We start from the raw sequence: 24,785 nt of genomic DNA on the forward strand, positions 1-24,785 counted from the left end.
TTGATGAAATCTTAGGTTTTTTAAATATTTTTCCTGAAAGATCTTTTGTTGTGCTTGCCAACAGTACCTTAAATGGATCTCCATGACTCAGATTTCTTCATGGAAGCCACTTTCTGGTCCCACGAAGACAGAATGCAGAAGAACGAAACTGACAGTTACATTTAACACTTTGGGTACAATAGACTGCCTTGAAACCAAAATTACACAGCTTAGGATAAAGTCTTACAAAGATTGGTTTGCTTTCAAGTATCATGTCGCTCCACCATTTCAGTTAAACAGGGGTTAATATAGGAAATGGAAACACAGGAATGTGCAAAAGGGTCCCTGAGTCAGACTGGTGCCTTACACATGATAAAAGTTAACTTTGGGGAATGTCAGCAAATAAAAAGGAAGTACTAAAGTACCTGGAGAGTAACTTCTTCCACAGACACTTCCCAGGATTTACCACATACCTGGTAAATGCAAATGGCTGGAATGAGAGGGGTTGCAGCTGGTGGTCCAATAATGCCTTTGACAGACATTTGCATTCAGAGACACATACTGTGTATACACCTTAAAAGCAGCAAGACAGCCTATCTTTCACTTATGAGTTATTTGTGGCAGCTGGGAAAAGAACAGTAACAATCACATTCAGTAACTTCTGGAGGTAATTTTAATATCAAATGCATTGGCATTCTCATAGCACATATGTAGCAAATCTAAAAAGTCAATCCTTTCATGCTATAAAATCAATTTAGAAAAATTTGTACATTATTTTTGCTTTTAAACATCTATAAACCAGTCAATCTGAAAAAGAACAAGTTGCTTGATGATAAAAACTAACTTTACCATAAGAAAAAGCCTGAACTATTTTTCATAAGGAAACACTGAAAATATTCATCAATTAACAAAGGGCACACATTTCTGCATTTTATCTTTCATTTGTTTTACAATAAATACACAGATCAACCTCGTAAGTAATGCTGGTGTTGTGATTTAGGTACTGAACAACACAAACTCCAGGATGAGAGGGAGAGCTGTTGGTGGGGTGCAGGGGAGGAGGGGCAGTGACAAACTACAGAATTAAAGTAGAAACAAAGACAAAAAACATACAGTAACTGTACTAGGCTGCTCACAGCTATACAGAAGGTAACTGCGCTCAGCAAATTGCTTTGTTTTCAAATTGCCTCTCTGCTCCAGCAAAAATGCTTCCTGGTTTGAGAAACAATAAGGGGGGGTGGGGAGGTGTTGGATGACTGTACAGAACCTGAAGTAATAACTGGATTTTCCAAGTGCTTGGTTTCAGAGTTACTCTGTCTTGAGGGAAGGGGCCCTGAGAATTCTGCAACGACATAAAAATGTTCACATCTTTGGGTTGCCCTCAATTCTTATTTTAACTCTCTATCCTACTTCCAGCTTTAAGAGTTCTGGTTTTGTAGATTATTTCATGACACAAGTGGTTTTTGTGGTTATCTGACACATCTTCTGAAGGGTGAGACGACACTTGAACTTACAGTGGAGAACAGGAGAAAACATCCTCTTAAAATGATCACCTTCTATCATGCAGTAAATACAGAAAAAAGTGTGCACATCAAAATGTTATTAAAATTTTATGTGATCACTATTTGACAAAAACTACATAAATACGTAGGCAGATTGATAAACTTGTGCTAGTTTATCAAATCAAGTCTGAGTTCAAACACTCAATATTCAGGCATCTTTATGCAATTCTCCTAAGCAAAGTGTAAATCCTGTTTGTCTTATATGTAAATAACATATCTTAAAGACATATCACATAAACATATTGACCTTAATTTTCAGTAAAACCCCTCAGACTTTTGAGGTTGTTAAGGCACAGCCCGCTTGCCTTGCTAATGCAGGTGATACCATAAGATTTGGAGAAACTATTCCCAAAAAATAGGTGAACAGCATTAAAAATCTACTGCCTACACATATTGTATTGGCATGTACTTTGAGAGCAAGTTGTCTTCTGAAATCTGATAAGAAAAATAATAATAAAAAATACTTTAAAAAAATCCACTCTTGACTTTAGAGTATTTCAACAGTCACTCTCAAGCAAATGTCTTCCACTCCGGGAAACTCATTTTTATGAAGAAAATGACAGGGAGGGAAATAATACTAATAAAAAATACAACAAAAACTCAGCCTCAAATCTTGGCAGAATTTTCTGACACATGCAGATTATATCAGTATATAATCAGAAACAAAACAAAAACATAAATCTCTAAAGAGAGTCAATATTACATCCTTAAATTAAAACAATACATAGTATTCACTCTATTTGTATCAGTTGCAAAATCAAAAGACACATACAGGATCAAAATCCTGTCTTCAGGGCCAACTCTATGTTTATATACCATTCACGTTGATATAGAAATATAAAGAAAAGGCTCCATAAGATGAAAGTATTTTTATATCCTTGTGGCACACACCTGTAAGCAGCTTTCATATGCCAAACAAAGGTTCAATTAGCAATCCATGTGCATTAGCTTTAACTTATATTTACACTCTTAGCTACAACCTTCTCCCTTCCCCCCCCCAGCATTCTAAGACCACACAACACCATTGAAAAAAAAAAAAATCTTTAAATAAATACATGCTGAACAAAAAATACTTTTTGTGGGGTTTTTCTGTCTTCCTTGCAAGGCAGGGAGAGACCAAGTGCTGCTAGGCAGAGTTCCAGTTACTTTATACAGCAGTGTCCTTTGCTAGGTCTGCCTTATTAGATTTATTAGCTGCTGCTGCCACTATGCTGTTGAAAGTGCAGTTGCAAGATCAGGTCACGAATTTCTTCTCTTTTGCTTCTGATTAGCTGACGAGGGAACCAATCCTCCAGATGCAGTGGTTCTTCAAAGTTAACTATAGGGTTCTGGTGACAGAAAAAGGAATATTTACGGCATGAATTTCCCAAAGCAACCTTCAAAAAGAATTTCAAACCCTTCCACTGCTGCTGAGACCAAGGAGGCACAAACAAGTTCCCACACGAGTGTGACAGGCATCAAAGTCAAATTCCAGTTCCTCCATCATAATCACATATATACATACCCTTACCAAAAGGTACTCATGGTTCCACTCCTTGATCAGGCGGCCTACAGCAGATGCCCACTACTATGTCACCCATATTAGCCTGCTCTTTAGTCACTACCCATAAACTCTCAGATGGCTTCTCATCCAACCCGAGGCAGAGATTCATGCATTCCAGCTGCTCTCACATCAAGGGTAACTCTACCTCCTTGTCTTCCCTGCCTGCCCTTTCTGAAGAGTCTTATCTATCCATTGTGGCACACCTGCCACATGAGGTATCTCACAACATCCCCACGAACCTAGCAAGATCTTAGCCCTGCAACTGCATGCAGATCTGCAGTTCCTCACGTTTATCCCCCACACTGTATGCATTAGTGTACAGGTGCTTTGGAATGGCAATCTGTTCTCCCACAGAAGAAAAACCTGTCCGCTGTCCAAGGCCCCACACAAGGCTTTGCATGCACAGGAATCTCAGAGAATGTGGACCACACATCTAAGCACCAAGCAAGCACAGCCATTCAAAGGACAGAGCAAGAGGGCAGTGCACTGGATCAGGATGAGGAAGACTTGGGGACACCCTAGAAGGCAGTGCCTGAAGCCCAGGATCTGCAGATGTCTAAAGCTATGTGCTGAACAAAAAGAGAGGCTCCCTTAGGTCTGTGCATTCCCTTTTAAGAATTACCCCCTCACTCATTCCAGAAGCTGCTGCCTGCAGAGTCACTCAAAGGCCAGTGCACAAGCTGACCAAAATTTTAGATGCTACAAGAACTGATGCAAAGATATGTACATGAAATAGACTCCAAATACACCCAAATACTTAGGGATATTGAATGTGTCATTGTAAAAGCAACGTTTAACTACAGGGTCAGAAATGTTTGCTGACAGACAGATGAGAAACCAGATATAAAGATCCCAGCCACTATGTGAAGAATGGGTTTAATCTCCTCTTCTTCAAATGGCTTTGACACTTCTAACACTGTGCCTCACAGACTTTTGTGTCTGGCTATTTCCTTCAAAAATACGTTTTTGGGGTTTAAGGTAATTTGGTGGAAAGGGGAAGGTAGTTTTGATTTGTACCTGGAAAAAGCTTTCCACATATTGCAGCAAATAGACCCCACAATCACTGCTGTTATCTTGTTTAGGCACTCTGGGACACAGGTCAATCATTGTTGATTTACTGAATTCCCGATGTGTTTTTCGCTTAGCTTCCCATTCCATTTCAAGGTACCTACAAGAGAAAGCAATCAGTTGAAATACTTGAGAAATAGCTCAGTTTTTTGGGGATACTATTCATTATTGTTCCAGAGCTGGTCAAAAAGCTAAACTAGCTTTAATCAATTTATTTTTAACAGAATCTGTCAAAGAAATTTATACACTATTTCAACTATTCAATATTCTACTGCACTCAGAGGCATCTCTACCACATAATAAGAAATATACAAAACAGAAATAGGCATGATATTACTTAAAACCAGTTATTTGTGTTGAATTTCTTTGAGCTATTAGGATACCAGAACATTTTTAAATCTTAAGGAATAACTCCAGGAATCTTTCCTGGCTATCACACAGATTCTTCCTGGATTCATCCTAGAAGGTCAGCAGAAAATGAACAATTCTGTTTTGATTCAAATATCTAACAACTTTTTAAAAAGTTGTTGATAGATGTTGAAGTAACGAGGAACATGTAAAAGTACTGAAATTTTTAGGACATTCTTCCAATACTTACATACTTATCACATAAAAGACTGAATATATTTTTACTCTCACTTTTCAAAACAAATAATACCATTCCACTCTAACTATACTGACACATCAAACTTTTAGACAGCTTCAGTCTACTTTCTACGTTTTTGCACATATATAGGAGTGGATTTAACACTGTAATTCTGTAACAGTCACCAAAAAAATGAACATCAGCCTTTTGGAAAACCAATCACTTAAATTTTAAAGTATTAGTTTTTAAAAAGTATTTTGAATATAGAAATACGACCAGCAGCATCTCTTGTTAAAAGATAGAAATTGTAGTTACTTACTCTCTCAAAACCTGAACTGTTTTCTGCACAGAACCAGCTTTCAAAGAATCTAAGATGAGTATACAAGGCCTGTATACAACAAAAATAAACAAACAAATCATTGCAGTCTTTCATTATCACACTACTGAAGCAAGTATTTTATTTGAATAGAGCTTACCAAGAGCATCAATATCTGAACCAATGTGGTAAAAATGGACAAGTACCTACAGTTGTGGCTTTATGAAAAATAACTGAATTACTGCAGAATTTCTTAATGTAATTTAATGTTACAAAATTAGAAAGAAAACTGAAACATACCTTTTACAAATCTGCCTTTTGGAATTACTTAGGGAGATCTGAGAGAAAAGAAAAGAAAATAATCTTTAAAGAAACCAACAGCAATTACAAACTACCATCTTCATAGATATAAAGGTAGTGAGAGAAGCTCTCATTTCAGAAAGACAGATAAATCATTTTTAAAAACATGTGAAAGCATAGCAGAGCAACATAGGTAGGCAAAGGAGGACTTAAGGCGAATCAAAAATGTCTTGCACATACTGCAGGCTATGCAAACATTGATAGCTACTGCAAAAAAGATGATGCAAAATCACTTGGTCAAAGTCTCACAGCCTTCAGAACTAGAGTAATACATTTTCTCTGCCAGTACAAAAAGGTACTTACTTTAGAAATAGCTGAATCTAGAACTGAAGCAGCAGCAGCAATTTCATTGCCACCTAGTACAAAAGAACAAATTAGTAAGTCTTTAAGAAAATATTTTCTAACCAAATTTTTTTTATTTTCAAGTTCCTGATTATTAGTGTTCAAAATATATAGTGAAGAACTAATTTATAAACTAATTTTGAACATTCCCATCTGAATGTTCAAATAGCAGAGTTACTGAGGGTAATTTTCCTGATAAAATTCTTACTGAAATGACTTCCCAATCATCACTGATTTTACATGTCCTTTCCAGTATTTTCCAGAGTTGCAGATAACTTGCAGTCCTTGCTATGCATGGTGATATAAAAACAAACTACATCAGCCTTGATATCCTAAAAACTATCTCTTACTTAATTTCCCTCCTTCAAGGATTAAGACACTATCAGAACTGTATATTGCTTCACATCATTCTTTTCTAGATTACCTACCTTTTGAGAATAAAATTCTGTTAGAATCCATTTCTTCTTCACCCTTGAAGAACACTGAACCAGGTCTAGTGTTCTCACTCTCTGACCGAAGTGGAGACTGGTGAGATAAGGAATTCTGATGGGGACACTCCTCATACACAGCTTCTTCTAACCAAGGGAAACAGATAACTGCAATGTACCAATGAGACCTGCCCAGCAGGAGGGAGACGGGGGAAAAATGTCAAAACTGTGTAACATTTGGTTCTCAAAAGGCTATGAAAAGCTTTTATAATACTGAGAGCTCATGAACAACTGTTCTGTGATACATAACCATCATTGCCATGTTCCTTTATGGCATCTCATACCAATCCTCTCATTCATTTTTTCACTTTGCACTGTGGCATAACAGCAAAAATCAGTATCAATTCCTTTGAAAAAAAAAACCACCAAAATTCATCACAGCAATTTATCAATATTTGGGCACCCATCCCAAAATGTAAGGAAAAAGAAAAAAATAATAATCTGTGATGGTGATCCCAGTTTTGAATATAGCTGAAGGTACTGGCCCACCTTTAGCCTCATTTCTTTCTGCACCTGTTTTCCATATGTACCTCTCCATGACTATTCAGTTTTACAAGAGAGTTTCCATGTCCAGGTCAGTTATTCAACCAGGCCAAGGCACAGACTACGGAAGTACTACTTTTACAAACTACTTTTTATAGACACCAAAAGCGCAAAGTTTACTAATGACAACTGAATAAGCATTTTGTCTTTAGAACAGACTTCAAAATCACCCATTTCACACCTGTTACTTCTTCAAAATCTTAAGTGTCATGTCCAGTGATCCAACCCTACAGCCATAAATTTTTACCACCACAACATTCAAATATTTAAATCTTTAAATATCAGGAAAAGTGTTGAAAACACACAGACTTACTCCTCATTCACAGGCACAAAGATATAATCTTTACTGAAGATATTTATACGACGAGTCCATGTTCTTACTCTTCTATGTCTTCTCTGTGCCACTCTGAAGAAACCAAATGACAACTGTTATTTGGTTTTGTTCTATTTAGTTAAAGCAAGAAGAGGAATTAGGACTCCTATCCCTCCCCAGTCCCTCAATGTGTTTTTCACTTACTCTTGAAATTTCCCCACAGATTAAAAATAAATCAGCACACCATTGAGCCCAAGTGACAAACAAGCTATTTCTGAACCATCTCAAACTCTTCTGGAAAAAAATTACTCATAGATTTGAATGGATTTCTTGCAGTTATTTATCAAGTAATTATTATTTACTACACTAAATGCAAAAATCTCATCTAAACACCAGTGTAAAACCAGATCTATAGTAATATAAAAACATCCATGAATTAAACTTTCCAATGCCACTTTTGAAGGCCTGTCTACACAATCTTATCTTTTGAAGGGAAAAAGCTAAATGCCTTGCACAGGGTCATCTAGCACACCTGCAGCAAACACAGAAGAGAAACAGATCCCCTCCAGTCCAGAGATTTAAGTGCTGGAGCACATTTAATTTCCAGTTCTACAGACATAAAGCATGAGGAGATGACAATAGGAGAATAAGAAAATTCTGAGAAGAAAACTAAATTTAGATTTTCAGCTTTCTTAATTTGCACAAGTTGAAATAGAAACCAACATTTCATAGAACTTTGCTCTGAGTTTCTGATAAAAATATCAAATACGTAAATAACTGTTCAAAGTAAAGATTCAGATAAAGTTGGAGAAACATGATAACATTTTCATTCATATTCAGTATGAATCACATGTAGATTTTAAGGAAAAACACCAATATGCTTAATTGTGAGTTACAATATTCGACCACTAATCCTTTGGAGAACAACAATTACTATTTCATGTACTAATCAGTAGATGATCTGGAGAACTTCCAAGTGGCATAAATAGATAGTTTGTTTCTGGTCATAATGGCACCTAAAACAAACTTACGAAACTTTGACATCCCCCTCAGAGGTTTTTTCTGTCCTGGTCAGGCACTTATAGAAGAAACTGCTAAAAATGTGTGTACGGTCAGCAAGGCGTTTTGGTGCCTTCTCCAACAACAGGTACCTACCAAAGAGGAAAAAAAAGGAAATTATTAAACTCCTTTTCTAGAAACTACCGTTACTGATAAAAAAAGGACAGTTATTTTAATGACTTATCACACTCAGGTTATACTTACTACCAGTTGCCTTTACAGCCACTAATCATGTCAAACTTTTCTCTCTGCTCTATTTTAACTATTCACATGCATGGACATCAGAGTGTGTAACAGCCAAGCAACTACTAAGAAAGCAATAATTTTTTGTCCTAGGTTTGTGCTCCAGTATTCAAGCTTCTGAATTTATTATGGAGTGCTATACTCCTGCATGTACAAAAAGCATAGTACAACATGCAAAGGTCAGTACAATAACCTGCAGAAGTAAAACAAACAATTTAAGCATGTGAAAGTTAAGTCAAATATTCTACAAGTACTTATTATTTCACTGCCAATAATTTCACTATAAACATCAGTTTGAGTGTTTCTTCTGTCATCCTAGAAGACCAAAGCTCTCATAATTGCAGTTATCCTACACAAAGTGCCTCCAGCTTCATCTGATGACTTGGGAAACACAGTCATACATGATACAACTTGCAACACAATGAAAACTGAGAATGTGGGAAGTCTAACAAATTTTAAAAGCAGAGAAGTTTTTGCAATGATTGCATTAAATTCTTTAATTTAAATCTTTCTTTTCTGTTGAGATGAAGCCACAGCTGTTGAGAGGACCATGCTGTGTTATTTATTTCTATTTTAGGGCAAAATACAAGGGGGTCTGCTGCAATCTCCCATTGAAACACTTAGTAATACATTGCCTTTCCCACTCCTTTGGACAAGGCTTCCTATGGCTCCTGCTCCTTCAGCCATCTGGATGCCAAGTAAAATGGAATTCTTGCTGACAACCTTCAACGAACCAGAATTCTTCTTAGGTCTAAGTCAGCAGAGTGAAAATAAACCTCAACTTTAGGGAATGGTGGCCACGGTGCCAGTTTTTGAAAAATTGCTTTCACAAGCAACTTTAGCAGAGTGGCATGGAGTAGCTCAGCCAAGCACAACTTCCTCAAGAAGTATTAGCTGTGTTCCTTTCTGCAGGAGATCTGCATCAGAAGAATGCCTGAAATTGCAAAGAATAGCAGGGGATGCTCCACTTCATGCAAACTTAGTAAATAAAATACTAGTGCAGACCATCTACTTTGTTCAACTGCCTACTTAACACTGCTCAGCACTTTCTGTTGTGTAAGGTCGCCAAAAGGTTTTTTTTCCTTCAGTTATTCTGTCTGGATTATATCACAGTTCTTTAGAGGGACAAAAAGAATTAAATTAAAACAAATAAAACTGCTAAGAATATAAAAAAGCTTTTAGGAAAGTCCAACAGACAAATTCATCACACTCTTTACTCCTGAAATTGTTGTACTGTGTTTAGTGACCAACATTTACAGTAACATTCAAGTCCAGATCAGGCCCTAGAAAGAAGGGTACAAGCAGGACTGTGATTACTTACTTAAGATAGAAATCAATGATGACATCATTGAGAAACTCTCCATATTCTAAGCACTCTAGGTCTTCTCTTGTGACTCCCAGTCCTCCTTTTGCAGGTGGGGGCGGGTAAACAATTAAACTAGAAAACATAAATCATGTGATAACAGTGACAAAGTGTTTTACATGACATTCTTCTTAGCATGGCTGTTTCACATGTAGAAGATTTTCTAGAAAACCTGTTAATAGTAGTAGTTCTTGAAATTGTTGGCTAACTCAAAAGTCCTTTACCATTTCTTCTGCTAAGTGTTTCAAAAGAAATACTCACTCCAATGCACACTGAAACTTTGAGAAAAACTTTTGAAAGGAGACTATTTTTTACCTTCATCTTGTTTTTCTATTCTTCATAAAAGTAGTTGACAAATGGCTATATATAATGTGAAGAAATACTAGGGGACAAATGGTCTGAATGAACAGCCCAACAAGGACTCCCACATTTCCAGTCAGAGAACTTGGGCTTACACCTCATGTGGCATATGTATTTGTAAGTGGTTTAAAACTGCCCAAGTTACTCCTACCACTAGTATTTAAAATGTACATAAAAGGCTTCAGATTAAAAACCATATTAATTACCTGGAACCATGAACTGAGCATTTTTGCTGTTGAAGAAGCAAAACCAACTGTGATACTGTCAGTAGAAACAGTGACAGCAAAAGGCAAGGGTTCTTAAGAGCATTTTAATCTGGTAATGTTTGCTGTACTACAAGTATGAGCACTAAGAGGCAAGTGCAGACAGAACTGAGGCATGTCAGTGCTCTCCCAGCATCTTGATACACTAGTGTCTTTTTTCAACCAAGCTCCTGTACTAACAAGTAAACTGTATGACACATCAGTTATAAATAGAGTGTGACACAGTGAAAGAAAACATAGTTTAGATTTTAAAAAAGGCTCATCTTAAGTTACCAATAGTTCTGCTAAGATGGACTTAGATGGACACCTACAGAACCCATGAGGTCCCTACCCTCCCCATTGATGCACCCATGATGTGACCTTGTAGTCACAGTTCAGGTATTCTTCAGTTTCTGTGAGATTTTCTGCAATCCTGTAATACATCCATTCTGTCTGTTAACTATCAGGATGGAACAGGAATAACTACACTTAGACTTGGGGATATTTTAGATATCTAGAGCAACTTTCACACAACTTCAAAAACAACTAAAGAATGGTAGTTGGAATAAAAGCCCTCACTTAACAACTTATTTATTCAATTTCTTTTACTTTCTCATTTATGTGAAATATTACTTACTTCTTAACTGCTCCTGTTTCTCTTACTTCTTTCCATTCTTCATTCAGTGCAGAGGACAAAGAGATAGAATAGCAACCACTATTCTGCTTATTTGCAAGGGCATAACTGGGCCTGACCACTTTTAGGTTTGATTCCTATCAGAAAAAAAACCACAAACAGTAATAGTAGTAAAAAGCATTATACAGCTTGATACATATGTAAAACAGAATACAGAAAATTCAAGCTTAAAGCCCACAGGAGTAACCTGCATCACTGAAGAGGATTCTTGCCGGAGAGCAAAAGTGTAACCTTCAGGATTTAGGCAAATGAGCCACCGCTCAGGCAATAAAAAATTAATGGATCTTTTAAAATGATGACAGGTCTTAGTTCATAATCTCTCCAAAACTGTCCAAGTATTATTTAGTCAAGTGATGCAGAATTGGTTTTGGAGAAGAAACATGACCTGAAAGGATGGAGACAAGTATCAGACCGTCTTACTTGGAGCTGTGTGTGCTTGGAAGGTTTGAAAATCCAGCCCTTAAACAATTTGCCTGAAAAACGATACAGATTTGAACTGGCTGGTTCACTATTTAAGTCCCCAGTTTCACGGATCATATTTATCTGTTGTCTCTGTGCTTTTTACTAGTGGGAACAAATATATGTAATTTCTGAAGTGGTAATGACGTGGAGTTGGATTTAGACATTTACTCCTCAGAGGGATTAAACCATGACAACACATTAACTTGCACAGACATCTCCCCAGCAGTCTGAGGAATCATTCTGCATTTCAAGCTGTGGAGAAGCTTGAAAGTACATCTAGAGGTGTCTGGAGAGCAATATACACAGCTCCTTCTCTGCTGCCTTTCCAGCTCAACCAAAAAATGTCTCCACCACTCATAACTTCATTAACTCCCACTTGCTGCCCTGGAGACACCACAAGGGCAGGAAATCCCTATTCTAAATATACACAACCATGAGTCAATCTAAAGCATAGGTACTTGCTACTCACTGATGAGGTCTACACACTCTCCCTCCGTGGACACAACCTAGTTGACTGCAAATTTTGCAACAATCATGACTGATTTTTTTTGAGCCATGGATTAAGAAAGAAGGCTGATGGAAAATTTACTAGAATGTGTGAATACGAACAGGTGGCGATAAAGAAAGCAACAGCTACACACTAACCTGAACTGCAGGTTCATGAGCATCTGAGGTATTCTTTTTTGGCATATATTGCTTTAGTAGATCCTTATGGTAACTCACAAAAGAGCTTTCTTCAGGAGAAAGATCCTTAAACAAGGGAAATGCTTGCTTCAAAGACAAAAACTCAGCGAGATCTGGTGCTCTGTTCTTCTTGCTCACATCTGTAATCAGTTCAGTCAGTCTGTCTTCTTCCCATCCTGTGAGTGGTTGGCACAATTCAAGAAATACAAATTCACCAGGTTTGGCTGGAAAAAGGAGAGAATGGATAGTACTAACTATTAGATTATGTGATAAGAACTTGTTTGCACATCCACAAAGGAGCACGGAGAGACAATGGCAGGCATGGGAGCCCAAATAATACCCTACCAGGTTCATCACAGGGGCCATCAGCCCACCAACGGCCCACCTGATAAGCCCAGAGGAGCACAGGAGCAAAATGGCAGGTAGGAACCCAAATTAAGTACTTTGAGGAAGACAAACACACTCTGGGCCCTAAAACTCAATCTTTACTTGCCAAGCCTTTTCTGTAGCATATACAATACTCAGGAGTAAGGACAAGTAAAACATTCCACATATTTTAAAGGGAGAGATGCTTTATACACAAGCCTAGTTACAAGGGCTTTCTCACACAGATTACAATTAAACTGTGTTTTGAGGTCTTTTTAATAAATAGCAGTGGTTTTGAATCATATTATGTTAGATTTTTTTCTTCCAAATACAACTATAGCAAGGTATTTTAGAAAAGCAAAACTGGCCACATTATCTTTAAAATGCAATAAGCTTTCCTCCACATTCAAAAAACAACTGTAAAATAACCACTTTATTGACATGCCATAAATTAGACCTTTCCTTTGCATTTAAGGAAAGAGATTACTCACATGGCTTGCTGATAACTAACTTTCCCAATTGGGTTTTCATGTTTTCTACATAATCCACAGACAACCAAAGAAAAATGATAATTGTTGAAGAGGAGCCACCATCACTTCTCCACAAGCCAAACCTTCTGAGATCCAGAGTATCCACTGTCAGCTTAACATTCTTATTGAGAGCCACTGTAGAGAACAGAATTTAAAAGAACCATACCTATAACAGCCATAGTCATACATGTTATAGTAGTTACATGCTGAGATCTAAGTACAACCAGAGCTTATTAACACAGTACTTGTAGATTTTATTCCTGGTATTACATAAAATATCGAGAATTCAACACTGAAATCAGTTACATCAAACTATGTAACACAAAGTTACCAACTGTGACCCCAAAAGCTAAACATCTAAATTTGGGATTCTTCCTGAAAAAAAAAGTTGTATTTTTTCTATAAGCAAACAAAAAAAAAAAATTGAAAATCACGAACTCCTATTTGCTTTTGGTCAATCCAACTCAGTTATATCTACAGTTATATTCCTCTTATCTTTAGTCGACTCATACATTTTTGTGTAACTTACCTGAGGGTATAAATCCCTAATCTGAAAAGATGAATGTTTCACCTCAAAAATATGCACAGTCATTTTTACTATAGTGCAACACCTATGATATGCAAGAATATGGGAGGCAAGGCCACTAAAACTACAAAGTTCATCTTAAAAGTACAGGAAACTGATAAGTTATTAAGGATTACATTATAGACACCAAAACTCCTTTACTGAAAAATGTAAGTGAAAATTATCTAATGTCTTTGTGAAAGCAAGTTAGAGTATAAATTACTCATAACAGAAATACATACTTAGTATTTTAATGCAATACTTTAAAGATACAGTTAAGAGAACCCTAAAGAAAAAAATTCTCTTACCCTGGAGTGGGATCACAATATTCTTTGTTGTAAACTGAAATAAGAATAATAAAAAAAAAAATTACTTTGCTTTTTACAAATTGATTAAATCAATATAAGAATTTTTAATTATCTGCATGTCTTTCCTTATAGCCAAATACACTGAAAGTAATATAATAGAGTCATTTAGGTTGGAAAACACAATTCACCAAGTCCAACCATTAGCCTGACTGCAGAACCTAAATGACAGCAAATAACTTGCAGAGATGCTATGCACTGAGAAATGAGCATAAAGTTGCAGAGCTGCCTATAGGCTCCTTAAGAAGAAGAAGAAAAAAAGATGAACACTTGAGACAAAAGGAGCTAAAGCAACTCATGATAGGCTGTCAGATGCACTATTTGAATTAAGGACGCGATAGAAACGGTTCAACACTGGGGTGTTACTTTGCTATTTACAATAATTTTTGAATTAAAGGCCTTGAAGGATTCCACTTGCACTGCTGCTATGTCAAAGAGATTTTGCTAAATAAAGAGTGCTTTATTGTCACTTTGACAAAAGGTTCTCATATACATTGACAGAAGAGGTTTCTCCTACATTACCATAGTAAGCACGAAGTTGTGTTCTCCAAGGAAAATGTCTACTTTATACCTAAAGCATTGATTCTAAAATTATTCCAATTCATCCTTCAAATTATTTTGGCCTGTTAATTTAGGAAGTTACCATGAAATGTTTCCATAACTGCATGAGAATTGCTGCACTAAACTGCTGTTTTCTGAAAACCTAAAATTATTATTATTACTACAATCCAAGATTTCAAGATGTCTTACTGAAAGCAACAAAACATACGCAGGTTCAAACATTTCTTTTTCAGCTGCAATATACAGAAAGAGCCTGGTCAAAGACCTGTTGAAACTTCTGGAGCTGGTACTCCATTTAAGCACATCTTCACTTATGTTTCTACACCCAGTGAGTAGCATGTTGCCTATGCACTAGTGGCTTTAGTATTGTTTTTATGCTCTTTAAAGCCACAAAACAAGCAATTTTCTGTTTAAAAGGCAAGATTAGAGCATAGTATATATCTGAACTCTGATCATTATGGATTACTTTATTCTAAATCGTTACTATTTCTGAGAAAAGCAACTGGTTTTTCTTTTAAGTGACATTAATTGGCCACTAATATGGTCATTATTTTCTGTTAGAATTCATTACAAGCATCCTCAGTGTGACTTCTCAAGTACAGCATTTATACAGAACTTTTACATCTGAAAACTGTGGCCACAGAAAATCAGTTAGCTTTTCTGACAGCAATTCAAATGTAGATGGTAATGGACTACACACTCCATTGTTTAGCCAAAGGAATTTGATGCAACAATAATCAAAACTGAGTGGTTCCATACTAAGTACCACTGGCTTTGCCTACCAGAATTTTAATTTTTAAATATTCTCAAAACATCATCATAATAGAACAACTTACCCTAGCAGGACCTCTTGATAAGCATTTAAATCTCCCAATGTATAGACTATCAAATGTAACATCCAGTGATGGGTTCATCTGTTTTCTAGGTGTTCTTTCAGAAGGTAAGGTGATCAGACTTTTATCTTCAATTGACTCTGTTAAAAACTGGAAGAAAAGTATATTTACTACAGGGCTTTAAATGAGATACTTCCCTCCTGTAACCTTAGGAAAGTTTTTTCATCACACTGGTAAGAATTTACTCCCAGAGTCAGCTTCCATATGAAAAATAACACAAAAGCTTTAAGTGTTAACACATCCATTACTGACAACGTCTTTAAGGGCCTAAAAAGATCTTGTTTCACCTTCATTGCCAAGAAATGATCTGTGCACTTTACTAATCTAGAGTCAAGTAAAAACTCAAACAGAGTAACAAAATAATATCCCTCTTTTCATATCAAAGGTTCAGGATCCAATTCAATGCTTATGATCAAAATGATGCACCTGAGAGAAGATGCAGCAATGGCTCTTGACTTGTTTCAGGATAACTCAAATCCAGGTCAAAGCAAGCAGCATAAGGTTAATGAAGTCTAAAATGAGGCAACAACCTTTATGGCTAGTTCTAGATTCACATTTTACTGCTAGCCACACAGAAAAGGGAACTTTACCCTGTCTCTCTCTGCTGTCAGCAAAGATCCTTGAATTTCTCCATGCACTGAATTACAACAGAGGACTGGCTGACGAGAAGAAACTGCAATCAATTTAAAACGCTGTGTGAAAACAAGTTTTTCACAGATGTATCTTCATCATGTCTATTTCTAGCTTGATATTAAACATTTCCAAATGTTTGTTTTCAAAACAGGAAATACACTGTATGCTGCAGAAACACCGAAGCTTCAGAGCCAAAGAATTCTGCTTGTGGCTGGGACTATAAACAATAATTTTCCACAACAAACATTGTAGAAATAAAGGGTTGGCATAACAATACATAGGCCAAAAACTAGACTACCTGCTCTGTGTGGCTTTCCATCTTGTCTTCCAACTGCTTGGCTGAGAAGTCAGACTGTTGGCCTGTTTCTTTGATTTCAGTGATACTATCCTGCATCAGCTCTGTGCACTGTGGTTCAGAAGGTGAATCTTCATCATCACTGGAAAGGACGACTGAAGAGGAAAAAAAAAAGTATATATATACTACATGACGCAGACTTAAGAATATTTCATTCATTGTGGATTTCAGACAAGTAAAGAATTCTCTCTTGCAGCACGTAATATCAAGGTACATTGCCCAAACCAGTCAAGATGTGTGTGTATGAAAGTGCATGCAACAAGTACTGCTTTGTATTTTTATGAACACTTTCTATCCAAGATCCTTTAAAGTATTTGGCTATTAAAAGAAACAGGCCACAACTCAGCTGCTTCGAACTAGAGAATATCTTTTCTCAGGTAAAGCATCAGCTTAAGTACAGGCTCATTTTTCATAGCCACAAAATCAGCTGCAAAATAAAGACTGGAATTTTAAAATCTTGCTGTCTATCCTGTTTCTCAAGTACAAGACCCTCTGACTCCAGGCACTGTTCTGTAACCTGCACAGTGCATTACACACAACGTGATCTCCATCTTCAATCTTTTGTTCTGTGTGTTTCAATCAGCCAGCCAGGCTCAAGTTCTCCTAGTACCTAAGTGTCCCAACAGTAATTGTCAGCAGCACAGACATAGTACATACTTGGGTCAACGGAAACAAGTTGCTGATTACCCCTGCAGATTCTGTTCCGCAGCTTGCTCAGGTACTGAGATGGGTCCATTTTCAATTTCCTGATTGTACTAACTCGTGGTAAAATCACGTCCTCACTGGTGGCAGAAAGCTGTTTCTCTGACAAATTTCTGGGAGGAGACTCTGAGCCAGACTCCTCTGTGCGGCTGTGAGCAGGCCTTAAGTGCTTGTGTGTGGAAGTGTCTTTACAGTCTCTCTCTAATGGCTGGGGAATACAATCCGGCACCAGAACAGTATTAGATCTGTCACCTTGTCTGTTCTCACAGGGTGTTTTGCAGCCAGGAGTTGAACTCAAACTTTGCTTTTCCTAGAAACAGGAATCAGAGACAGGATATAAGTTTATTTCTTGACATTTCTAGATGGTTCATATCAGTGATCGCTGAGATTTAGCTATGTGCTAGAAAAAATAATTACAGCGTAACACAGCAACATTTAATGCTCAGTTCAGGACAATTTCTCCCTCCTCATATTCCAAAGGTTATTATTATATAAAGACATAAGGGACAACCTTTTAGAAGTTTATTATGACCCCCATTCAAACTGAACAAGGAACTACATCTTCTTTTTCACTAGCTCTCTCACTGGCTGGGCTAATGGGATTCAGCAGCTGCCTGTCTCTGTGGGGTTTTAATCAGAAGGTGACAGGGATGCCTTTATTGTATTCAAATGCTTGAATATAAATCTTTGTACTCGACTGATTCCCTCAGTCTTTTGTTTATGTTTTGGTTTGGGGTTTGTTTTGTTTTGTTTTTTAAATCTCAACGATGGATAAGAATAAAACTTTAAGGAAGAGTACAATAAACTGAGGAGAAGGGAGGAAGAAGACATCTGCAAGATTTCAACAACCCCAGGTATATTTAGTAATTTTTGTATTAAAGCCCCTAATTAGTCCCTAACTCTATATCATCTGTGAAAGAAGCTTCCCTTAAGCAGCTAGATGTCTTATTTTCAAAATTCTTTTAGTCCATGCTCCTGTTTGAAAGAAACACTGTCATTCACCTCTCACAACATTTTTTGCTCCAATAAGCATATTCTGATGTTGTGGACAGAAGCACATTTACTCACTCCTTCTGATGCATCACTGAACTACTTTCCCTCAACAGGTATAAGCCCTACTTATTACAATAATTCTTTTATTTGGGATGTTGCTAATGCTGCTACTGAAGTGTGTGTGCATGCGTGTACACAAACACATACATTAAAATTAAGTGCAACTTACAGAGAGTACAAGTGATTTTTCTGGAATGTGTGCATTACAATCATCAGAAATATGGCCACTATGTCTTCTTTTCCTTTTCTCAGAAGCAAAAGAGCCCGAGTCCTTCTGACTAAGAGTAGTGCTGTTCATCTGTCTGCCCCTTTTCTCCAGTTCATCATAGTGCTTGTTTTCTGCATCTAAAAAGGAGGTGATTTAACAGATTATCCTTAAAAACCTTTACATTTCTCCATATCTGTTATGTCTTAAATAAAATGCATGGGAGCAGGCATCTTCCACAAGTATCTTTAATAATTCTTTCCTTTTTTAAATTGTGTGTGGCTGCCAAAACATATTCCCTAAAATAATTAGGAATATTATTATTGCATAATTACTTAAGATAAGGGCATAAACAAATTCATAGCTCCCTTCCAAGTAAGAATTAGTCTTTCTTTAATCTTCTGCCAGATACAATATTCTCAATTTCCTGTTCTAATCTGCAAATATTACTAATCAGTATAAAAAGGCAGTACATTATCCCTGGAGACTGAGCACAGAGGTCATAATTCTTCAGCAGTGAATACAAGTATTGTCAAATAGCATAAACATTTTAGCAGTGTTCACAAACCATTGAGCATTCTTAATGGATTACTTTCTTGATTATAAAAGACTTTTTAGAAAATCAGGATTATAAGAGTGAAGTGAGGCTTTCTTCAGTTTCATTTTTCTTCCACAGGTTTGATTCACCATAGTTTTATTCCTATTTAAAACCAGGCATTTGACATATTTTACCATACCTGCAAAAAACTGCATTTTGAGGAAATATATACATTGCTTGCAACACCTATTTCTGTGCTCTCCTATTCCAACACTCTCCAAAATTCATACTTAAATGTTAGATGACTGCTCACTACAAACCTTTCTTTTGCAGCTCCCGTCTCCTTAATGTGACAGCATTAGTTTTTCCTGGTTCCTTAGAGGACTTGGTCAATTTACACAGCTCATCATCTGTCTTTCTCAGGCAACGTTCAGACCTGCAAATAATATTAACTATGACTTATCTTTAATTTTGAAAGAATACTGAAAAAAAAAAAATTGTTAGACCACAAACTTCTGCCTTTCTCATAAAATTTGTGGACCTTGGCAAATGAAACACTATTACTTCAGTCCAACTGCAGAAATACAGAAGTATTCTAACAACGTTAATGAAACAGATGCTTCCAAAAAGCACAAAGTACGAAAATCTGGCATGCTTGACATCAGGCACAAATACTAATTTGCTGTAAGGAGTGACTGCAACAAGAACACATAAGAAAAAGAGAGTACAACAGTTACTTGTAATTAATATGGTAGGAATGAGACAATGTAGTATATTTTTTAGATTCAGCATGACTAACAGAATCCATTCAGTAAGACCCTATAATGAGAAATTATTTGAAATAAAAATTCCTGCTTGAAAGGGCCTGCTGTGAAGGAGGTAAGGGAGGATGGGACACATAAGAGAAAGAAAGAGAAAAGGATCACAGCACTTAATCCAAATGGATTTCATGTTTACTGCTTTATAATGTGTCTAACTGTGAACGTTGTGGTCTCAAACTTGCTAAGAGCTAAGTGTCCATCACAATGACTGAAATCACTGACAGCTGAGCTCGGACTCGCAAAGAACATCACCAACCATGGACATCTCTAACTAGATAGCCAAAACTGTTGGACACTTCCTGAGCAGATGCCTATTCTTCAGTGCCTATTTTGTAGATTATTGTTGCTCTTTGGGAACACTGCAAAGACAAAGAAAGATTTCCACAGAGCTCTGATACTACAGCGACGAACAGTATGTATAAGCACTGTGAAGAAATTACTGATTATCTTTCCATTCACAAAGAACCATGAATTGGACCATACACAGAAGAAGTGCTCAGTAAGTGCTACTATTTATTCTGCATATTGAACAAGACAGGGTCTTGCATAGGTCAGGTAGCTCTAGTTCTGGAATAACCTCACTATAGAAAACTTTATTTTGGAACCCACATCTCTTTCTCAGTTTAAATATTTGTATGCATAACAGCTGCATAGATATGACTGCCCTAAAAGACCACACAAAACCATCAAGCGTTTTTCAGCATTTGTTTTACACCAACGTCACCATTCAGGCATTTCAATAATAGGAAGTATCTCAATAGAACTGTTTCAGATAACAAGCTTCCTTAAACATGTTGACTTTATACATAAATTCTGCACATTTTATTTGCAATTTCAAACTTTGCTGGTAATTTAGCACCCTTTAACAGACATGCATCACCTATGAAGCTAAGGCAGCATATATACTATCAAGTGTTCTCAACAGCCATGGGAAAGAAGTACTTTAAACACTTCAAAACCCTATGTTTCTTTACATTTAAAACCTACCTCAAATTCATTAGTTATACTGATAGTTCAGTGGTGACAAACAAATGTGTTTCACACTGGCTTGCAGTGAAAAAGCAACTCAAAATCCACCAATTCTGTAATACCAAAAGCAAGAAAGAAAATAGGGAACTTGCAGCAAGTTCTAGCTGGTAGAGATTAGTTAAGTTATTACCACGCTGTTCTGATCACACACAGTTCTTTGGCTTGATCTGAAATTTCCATAGTACAAAACTGGCACAATTTTCAGTAAAACAAAGTATGCATTCTAGCTACTCTGATGATACAAAAGACTCTCTGTATGACCATGTGCATTTATATGCATAACCTTTATAAGAGGGGAGGGTTTATTCTCCTCTGAAAGAAGGGACCTCAAAAGAATCAGTGCCAAGTGTATGTAATGCACAGATTTTACTTACAGAGAGGTGACGAGGATCAATCCATGACTGCTGAAATAATTCCTAAATTCTCCATTTCCCATGTGATACGTCTTACAAATTGTACTATTGTGCTGGTCACTGGGGAGGGGTGAAAAATCATCCTAATGTTGGTTCCTGCTACTGACAAGCCTTTTACATAATACACAACTAGAAAGTTGTGTAGCAGGAACAGAATATTAATCATTCAAGCAATGAACCAATCCAAAGCTAAAGGAAGTTGAGGAGTACACCAATGGCTAAAAGAAATTACTGGTTCAAACCATTATTGTCCTTAATATAAAATTCAACAGCCACCCTCCAAATATGAGCTTGAAAAAGAACTCAAGATGTTTCCTCAGATTTAGAGAGTTCAATTCAAGAGTTCATGTTCTCCTCTCTATAAACCCACTACCTTCCATCATCCAAAACATTACCAAGTGAAAAAAATCAGATACTAAAACTAAAAGATTTTGCCATAAAACAAAAAAAACAACCCACAACACCCCCAACAAAACAAAAGAAACCCCAACAACATGAAAAAAATCCCCACACTTCACTCAACCCTAAGTCATAGAAAACTATTAGCAACAAATATAATATTTGAGACAGCCTAATAAACTGTTCTATCTAAATCCCTCATCTAAATTGCAACTTTATCAGGTTAATTTAAGTAGCAATGGGTAACCCAATATTAAAAAATAAGGAATTAAAAATGAATTCCTATTAATTTCAGTTCTCTAAGATGCTGATGTATCAGAATGAGGAATATGACTTACTTTTCTCAACTTTTACCTGGGAACTGTTAATTACTCCTGCCCTCAAAAAAAAAAACATTCTTCTCTTCCTCTTTCTACCTTCTTCCTCCAAATTTGTTGCTAAATTTTCCTGTGGAAAACTTGCTGTTGAGCAAAGATGTAGTCATAAGAGATAAGAGGATACAGCTTACTTTGAATGCAACTGCCTTCTTACATCAAAATGTTATATAATTCTAATACTTGATTTCCACTAGTTTTCTATGTCGAGCATTACTGTGATGCTCAGTCAACCTAAACACAGGAACAAAAGAGGAAAAGTAGAGGTTAAGTGGTGAGACGACACACACAGCCCTTAAACAATGTCACCCTGTTAGGATTGAGACCACTGGTGGGTTATTGTGAAATTACCCATTACAGAGAGGAATTTGGAAAATTTTGCAAAAGAAGTTAATTGAAATCATGCTAGAACACATTAACAGCTACAAGAAAGCAAGATTTTGGTTCTGGACACAAAACCAACTTAGATGTGTTTGAATTACTTGGCCATCTTCATAAATCAAAACACTGATCTATTGCAAACAGAAATTCCATCTAAGAAAGGAAAGTAGGCCATTATCATCAGGTCCAGCAAATCAGAACAAATGCAGTGTTAAAAGGGCTCACTGGACAAGCATGTTAGCTGCACCCAGGAAACTGATCTCCTGATTCAAGACAGGAGTAGAACCAAAGTTGTTTCAGGGAAATTCTTTTCCATTGTGAAGTTATGCCATTTCAGGAAGACTGGCAAAATCAGCAGTGAGTAACATACCTTTCAGACAGAAAAGAACTTTCATGAGGAGAACTTAATATCTGACATGTCTGCAGGCTGGCAACAGATGATGAGGGTTGCTGACCCGATTGCAATTTATCAGCAGCCGGTAAATTTGCATCAATTGTTACGTGGTTGTCTATGTACTTCCTTCCAATTTTCGTCCTCAGGATGTTCGTCAAGATAACTTTGGGTTGCCTGCCATATATATAACAGTACATCATAAATACTGCTCTGAAATCTAGAGGAAGAAACTTCTTGTAAAATTCATGTATCTTAGAGGCTTGATAATCAACATCAGTATTTTCAGTCCCTTAGAGAAAAAAAAATCCAATTAAGAAACTTAAAATACAAGGTAAGAAGATTAACACAAAAAAGCAACAAGAGACCAGGGTAAGAAAAACTAGCCATATAATTTCACCTCAGCCAAATACAATTCACACTGCATTGCCTCTAATGCATCAGGTAGTACTGTTTAAAATCTGGTAAATGTTTATCTCTAAATAGCTTTCATGCAATAGACATTTCTCAGAAATCTTGAGCAAACAATCTGGATTTTCCTGTGAACAAGAAGCCTCCAGTGAAACAGACTGAATTTTCCCAAGCACTTAGCAAACAGGTAGAAAAAAGGTACACAAAAAGGTAGAATTAGAATTTGTCCCCCTCAATTACGAGGTGGCATTCTACAGAACAGCAAGACTCAGAAAAACGTTCCCAGGTGTTAGAACACAAGCATCAAAAATAAGCCGAGCAGAAATACGAAGATAAAACTGTCCACTTGAGCGCACACAACTTACTTCAAGCAATTCTACTGCAGCCAGCTTGTTGTATAGTCCTCGATTTACCCACCTAAATTTCTCAATCTGGGATTTAAATTCTAGCACTTCCATTGCATTTTGTTTTGGATTAGGATGTAACCTCCTGGCCTTTTTGAATCTGTTTTGAAAAACACAGTCTTTTGGGAATTGACTGTGTAATTCTCCTGTTGTCTGTATTCATCCACAGAGCAGACTTCAGCACAGACTGTGTGATGTCTGGGGAGCACTCAGATCTCCTCTTGCACAGAGATGTAAATTTGCTTTTAAACAGGAGACTACCTTACAGAGAAGATGCTGCAGATGCACGCACGTGATAAACAATGAGCATACCACTGAGAGAAAAAGTCTAATACAGAAAAATACTGTAGACTAGATGTAACCTCCAATAAACAAAGTCCCTAAACTGTCTACCATCAGAAGCTTGGAGAAAAAAAACAGAGAAAAAAGCAATCACTATAGCCATACTTTTCCCTCCCTCTATATCTACAATTGACCACTGCTTGCAGGAGGGTCAAGATGATACTGGACTTGATATGCTTTTCTTCTGACTTGTTATGCCAGTTCTCCTATTTTCATGAGTAGTCTAAAGCAGGAACAGTGAAAAATACACCTTGATACCTTCTCTGAGAAAAGGCTTGCAGTTAAATACAAGTGTATTCTTTGCACAAGAATAAAAAAACCCTGAACATTTTGAGAATCCAATGGTTAAATCAGAATTAATTGGTCTCATCAGCACAAGATCATCTAGAAGCCATTTGAACAGAAAAACCACCACAACATGCCTGGTACCATCTCTCTCAATGATTATCAAATGGAACCAGGAACAAGTGAATTCAGCGAAGTCAGATGAAATACAGTTCATGAACAAGACAGCTGTGGTACAACAAATAACACTTTCTCATGAAAAAATAACTGCAAGGAAAATTTTTTTGTTTAGTGACATGAGGCAAAACCAACATACCTTTTAGATAGTAAAAGACTTTGGAGAGTAGGGTTTAAAATCTGCCATATCTTTAGGCTGGCAGTAGATGATGAGGGTGGTAGATCTGACTGCAGCTTGCCAGCATCACAAAAATTAGCACCATTTTTAGGTTGCGGCTGTGTGTACTTTCTTCCTAGTTTCGTCCTCAGGACATTCGTCAAGATAACTTTGGGTTGCCTGCCATACATATAATAATACATTAATAATAGGGTGCTGAGAACTTTT

General features: G+C 36.8%; 1 protein-coding gene across 4 annotated transcripts; it reads right to left on the reverse strand.

Annotated features, from left to right (window-relative positions):
* SENP7 (SUMO specific peptidase 7) lies at positions 1–24,785 on the reverse strand. Of its 4 annotated transcripts, XR_005566160.1 has the most exons (21): positions 24,540–24,785; positions 22,761–22,958; positions 19,294–19,409; positions 18,400–18,575; positions 17,133–17,487; positions 16,419–16,570; positions 15,431–15,577; positions 13,977–14,010; positions 13,065–13,238; positions 12,169–12,431; positions 11,005–11,138; positions 9,724–9,840; positions 8,132–8,251; positions 7,101–7,193; positions 6,185–6,372; positions 5,718–5,770; positions 5,355–5,392; positions 5,058–5,126; positions 4,102–4,252; positions 2,615–2,869; positions 1–603 (listed from the first exon to the last, which is right to left on the reverse strand). XR_005566160.1 is itself a non-coding variant. In XM_039388426.1 (20 exons), the coding sequence occupies exons 1-20, from the start codon at positions 24,758–24,760 to the stop codon at positions 2,732–2,734; spliced, it is 2,907 nt and encodes a 968-aa protein (XP_039244360.1). In that variant the 5' UTR covers positions 24,761–24,785; the 3' UTR covers positions 2,396–2,731. The 4 variants fall into 4 exon arrangements, 3 of the variants coding, with proteins under 3 accessions (XP_039244360.1, XP_039244359.1, XP_039244361.1); XM_039388426.1 differs by lacking the exon at positions 1–603 and having other exon boundaries at positions 2,396–2,869; positions 17,163–17,487; XM_039388425.1 differs by lacking the exon at positions 1–603 and having other exon boundaries at positions 2,396–2,869.

The sequence above is a fragment of the Pipra filicauda genome, unplaced genomic scaffold (genome assembly GCF_003945595.2).
Source record: "Pipra filicauda isolate LSUMZ 115617 unplaced genomic scaffold, ASM394559v2 scaffold64_size3178608_pilon, whole genome shotgun sequence".
Classification (NCBI taxonomy): domain Eukaryota; kingdom Metazoa; phylum Chordata; class Aves; order Passeriformes; family Pipridae; genus Pipra; species Pipra filicauda.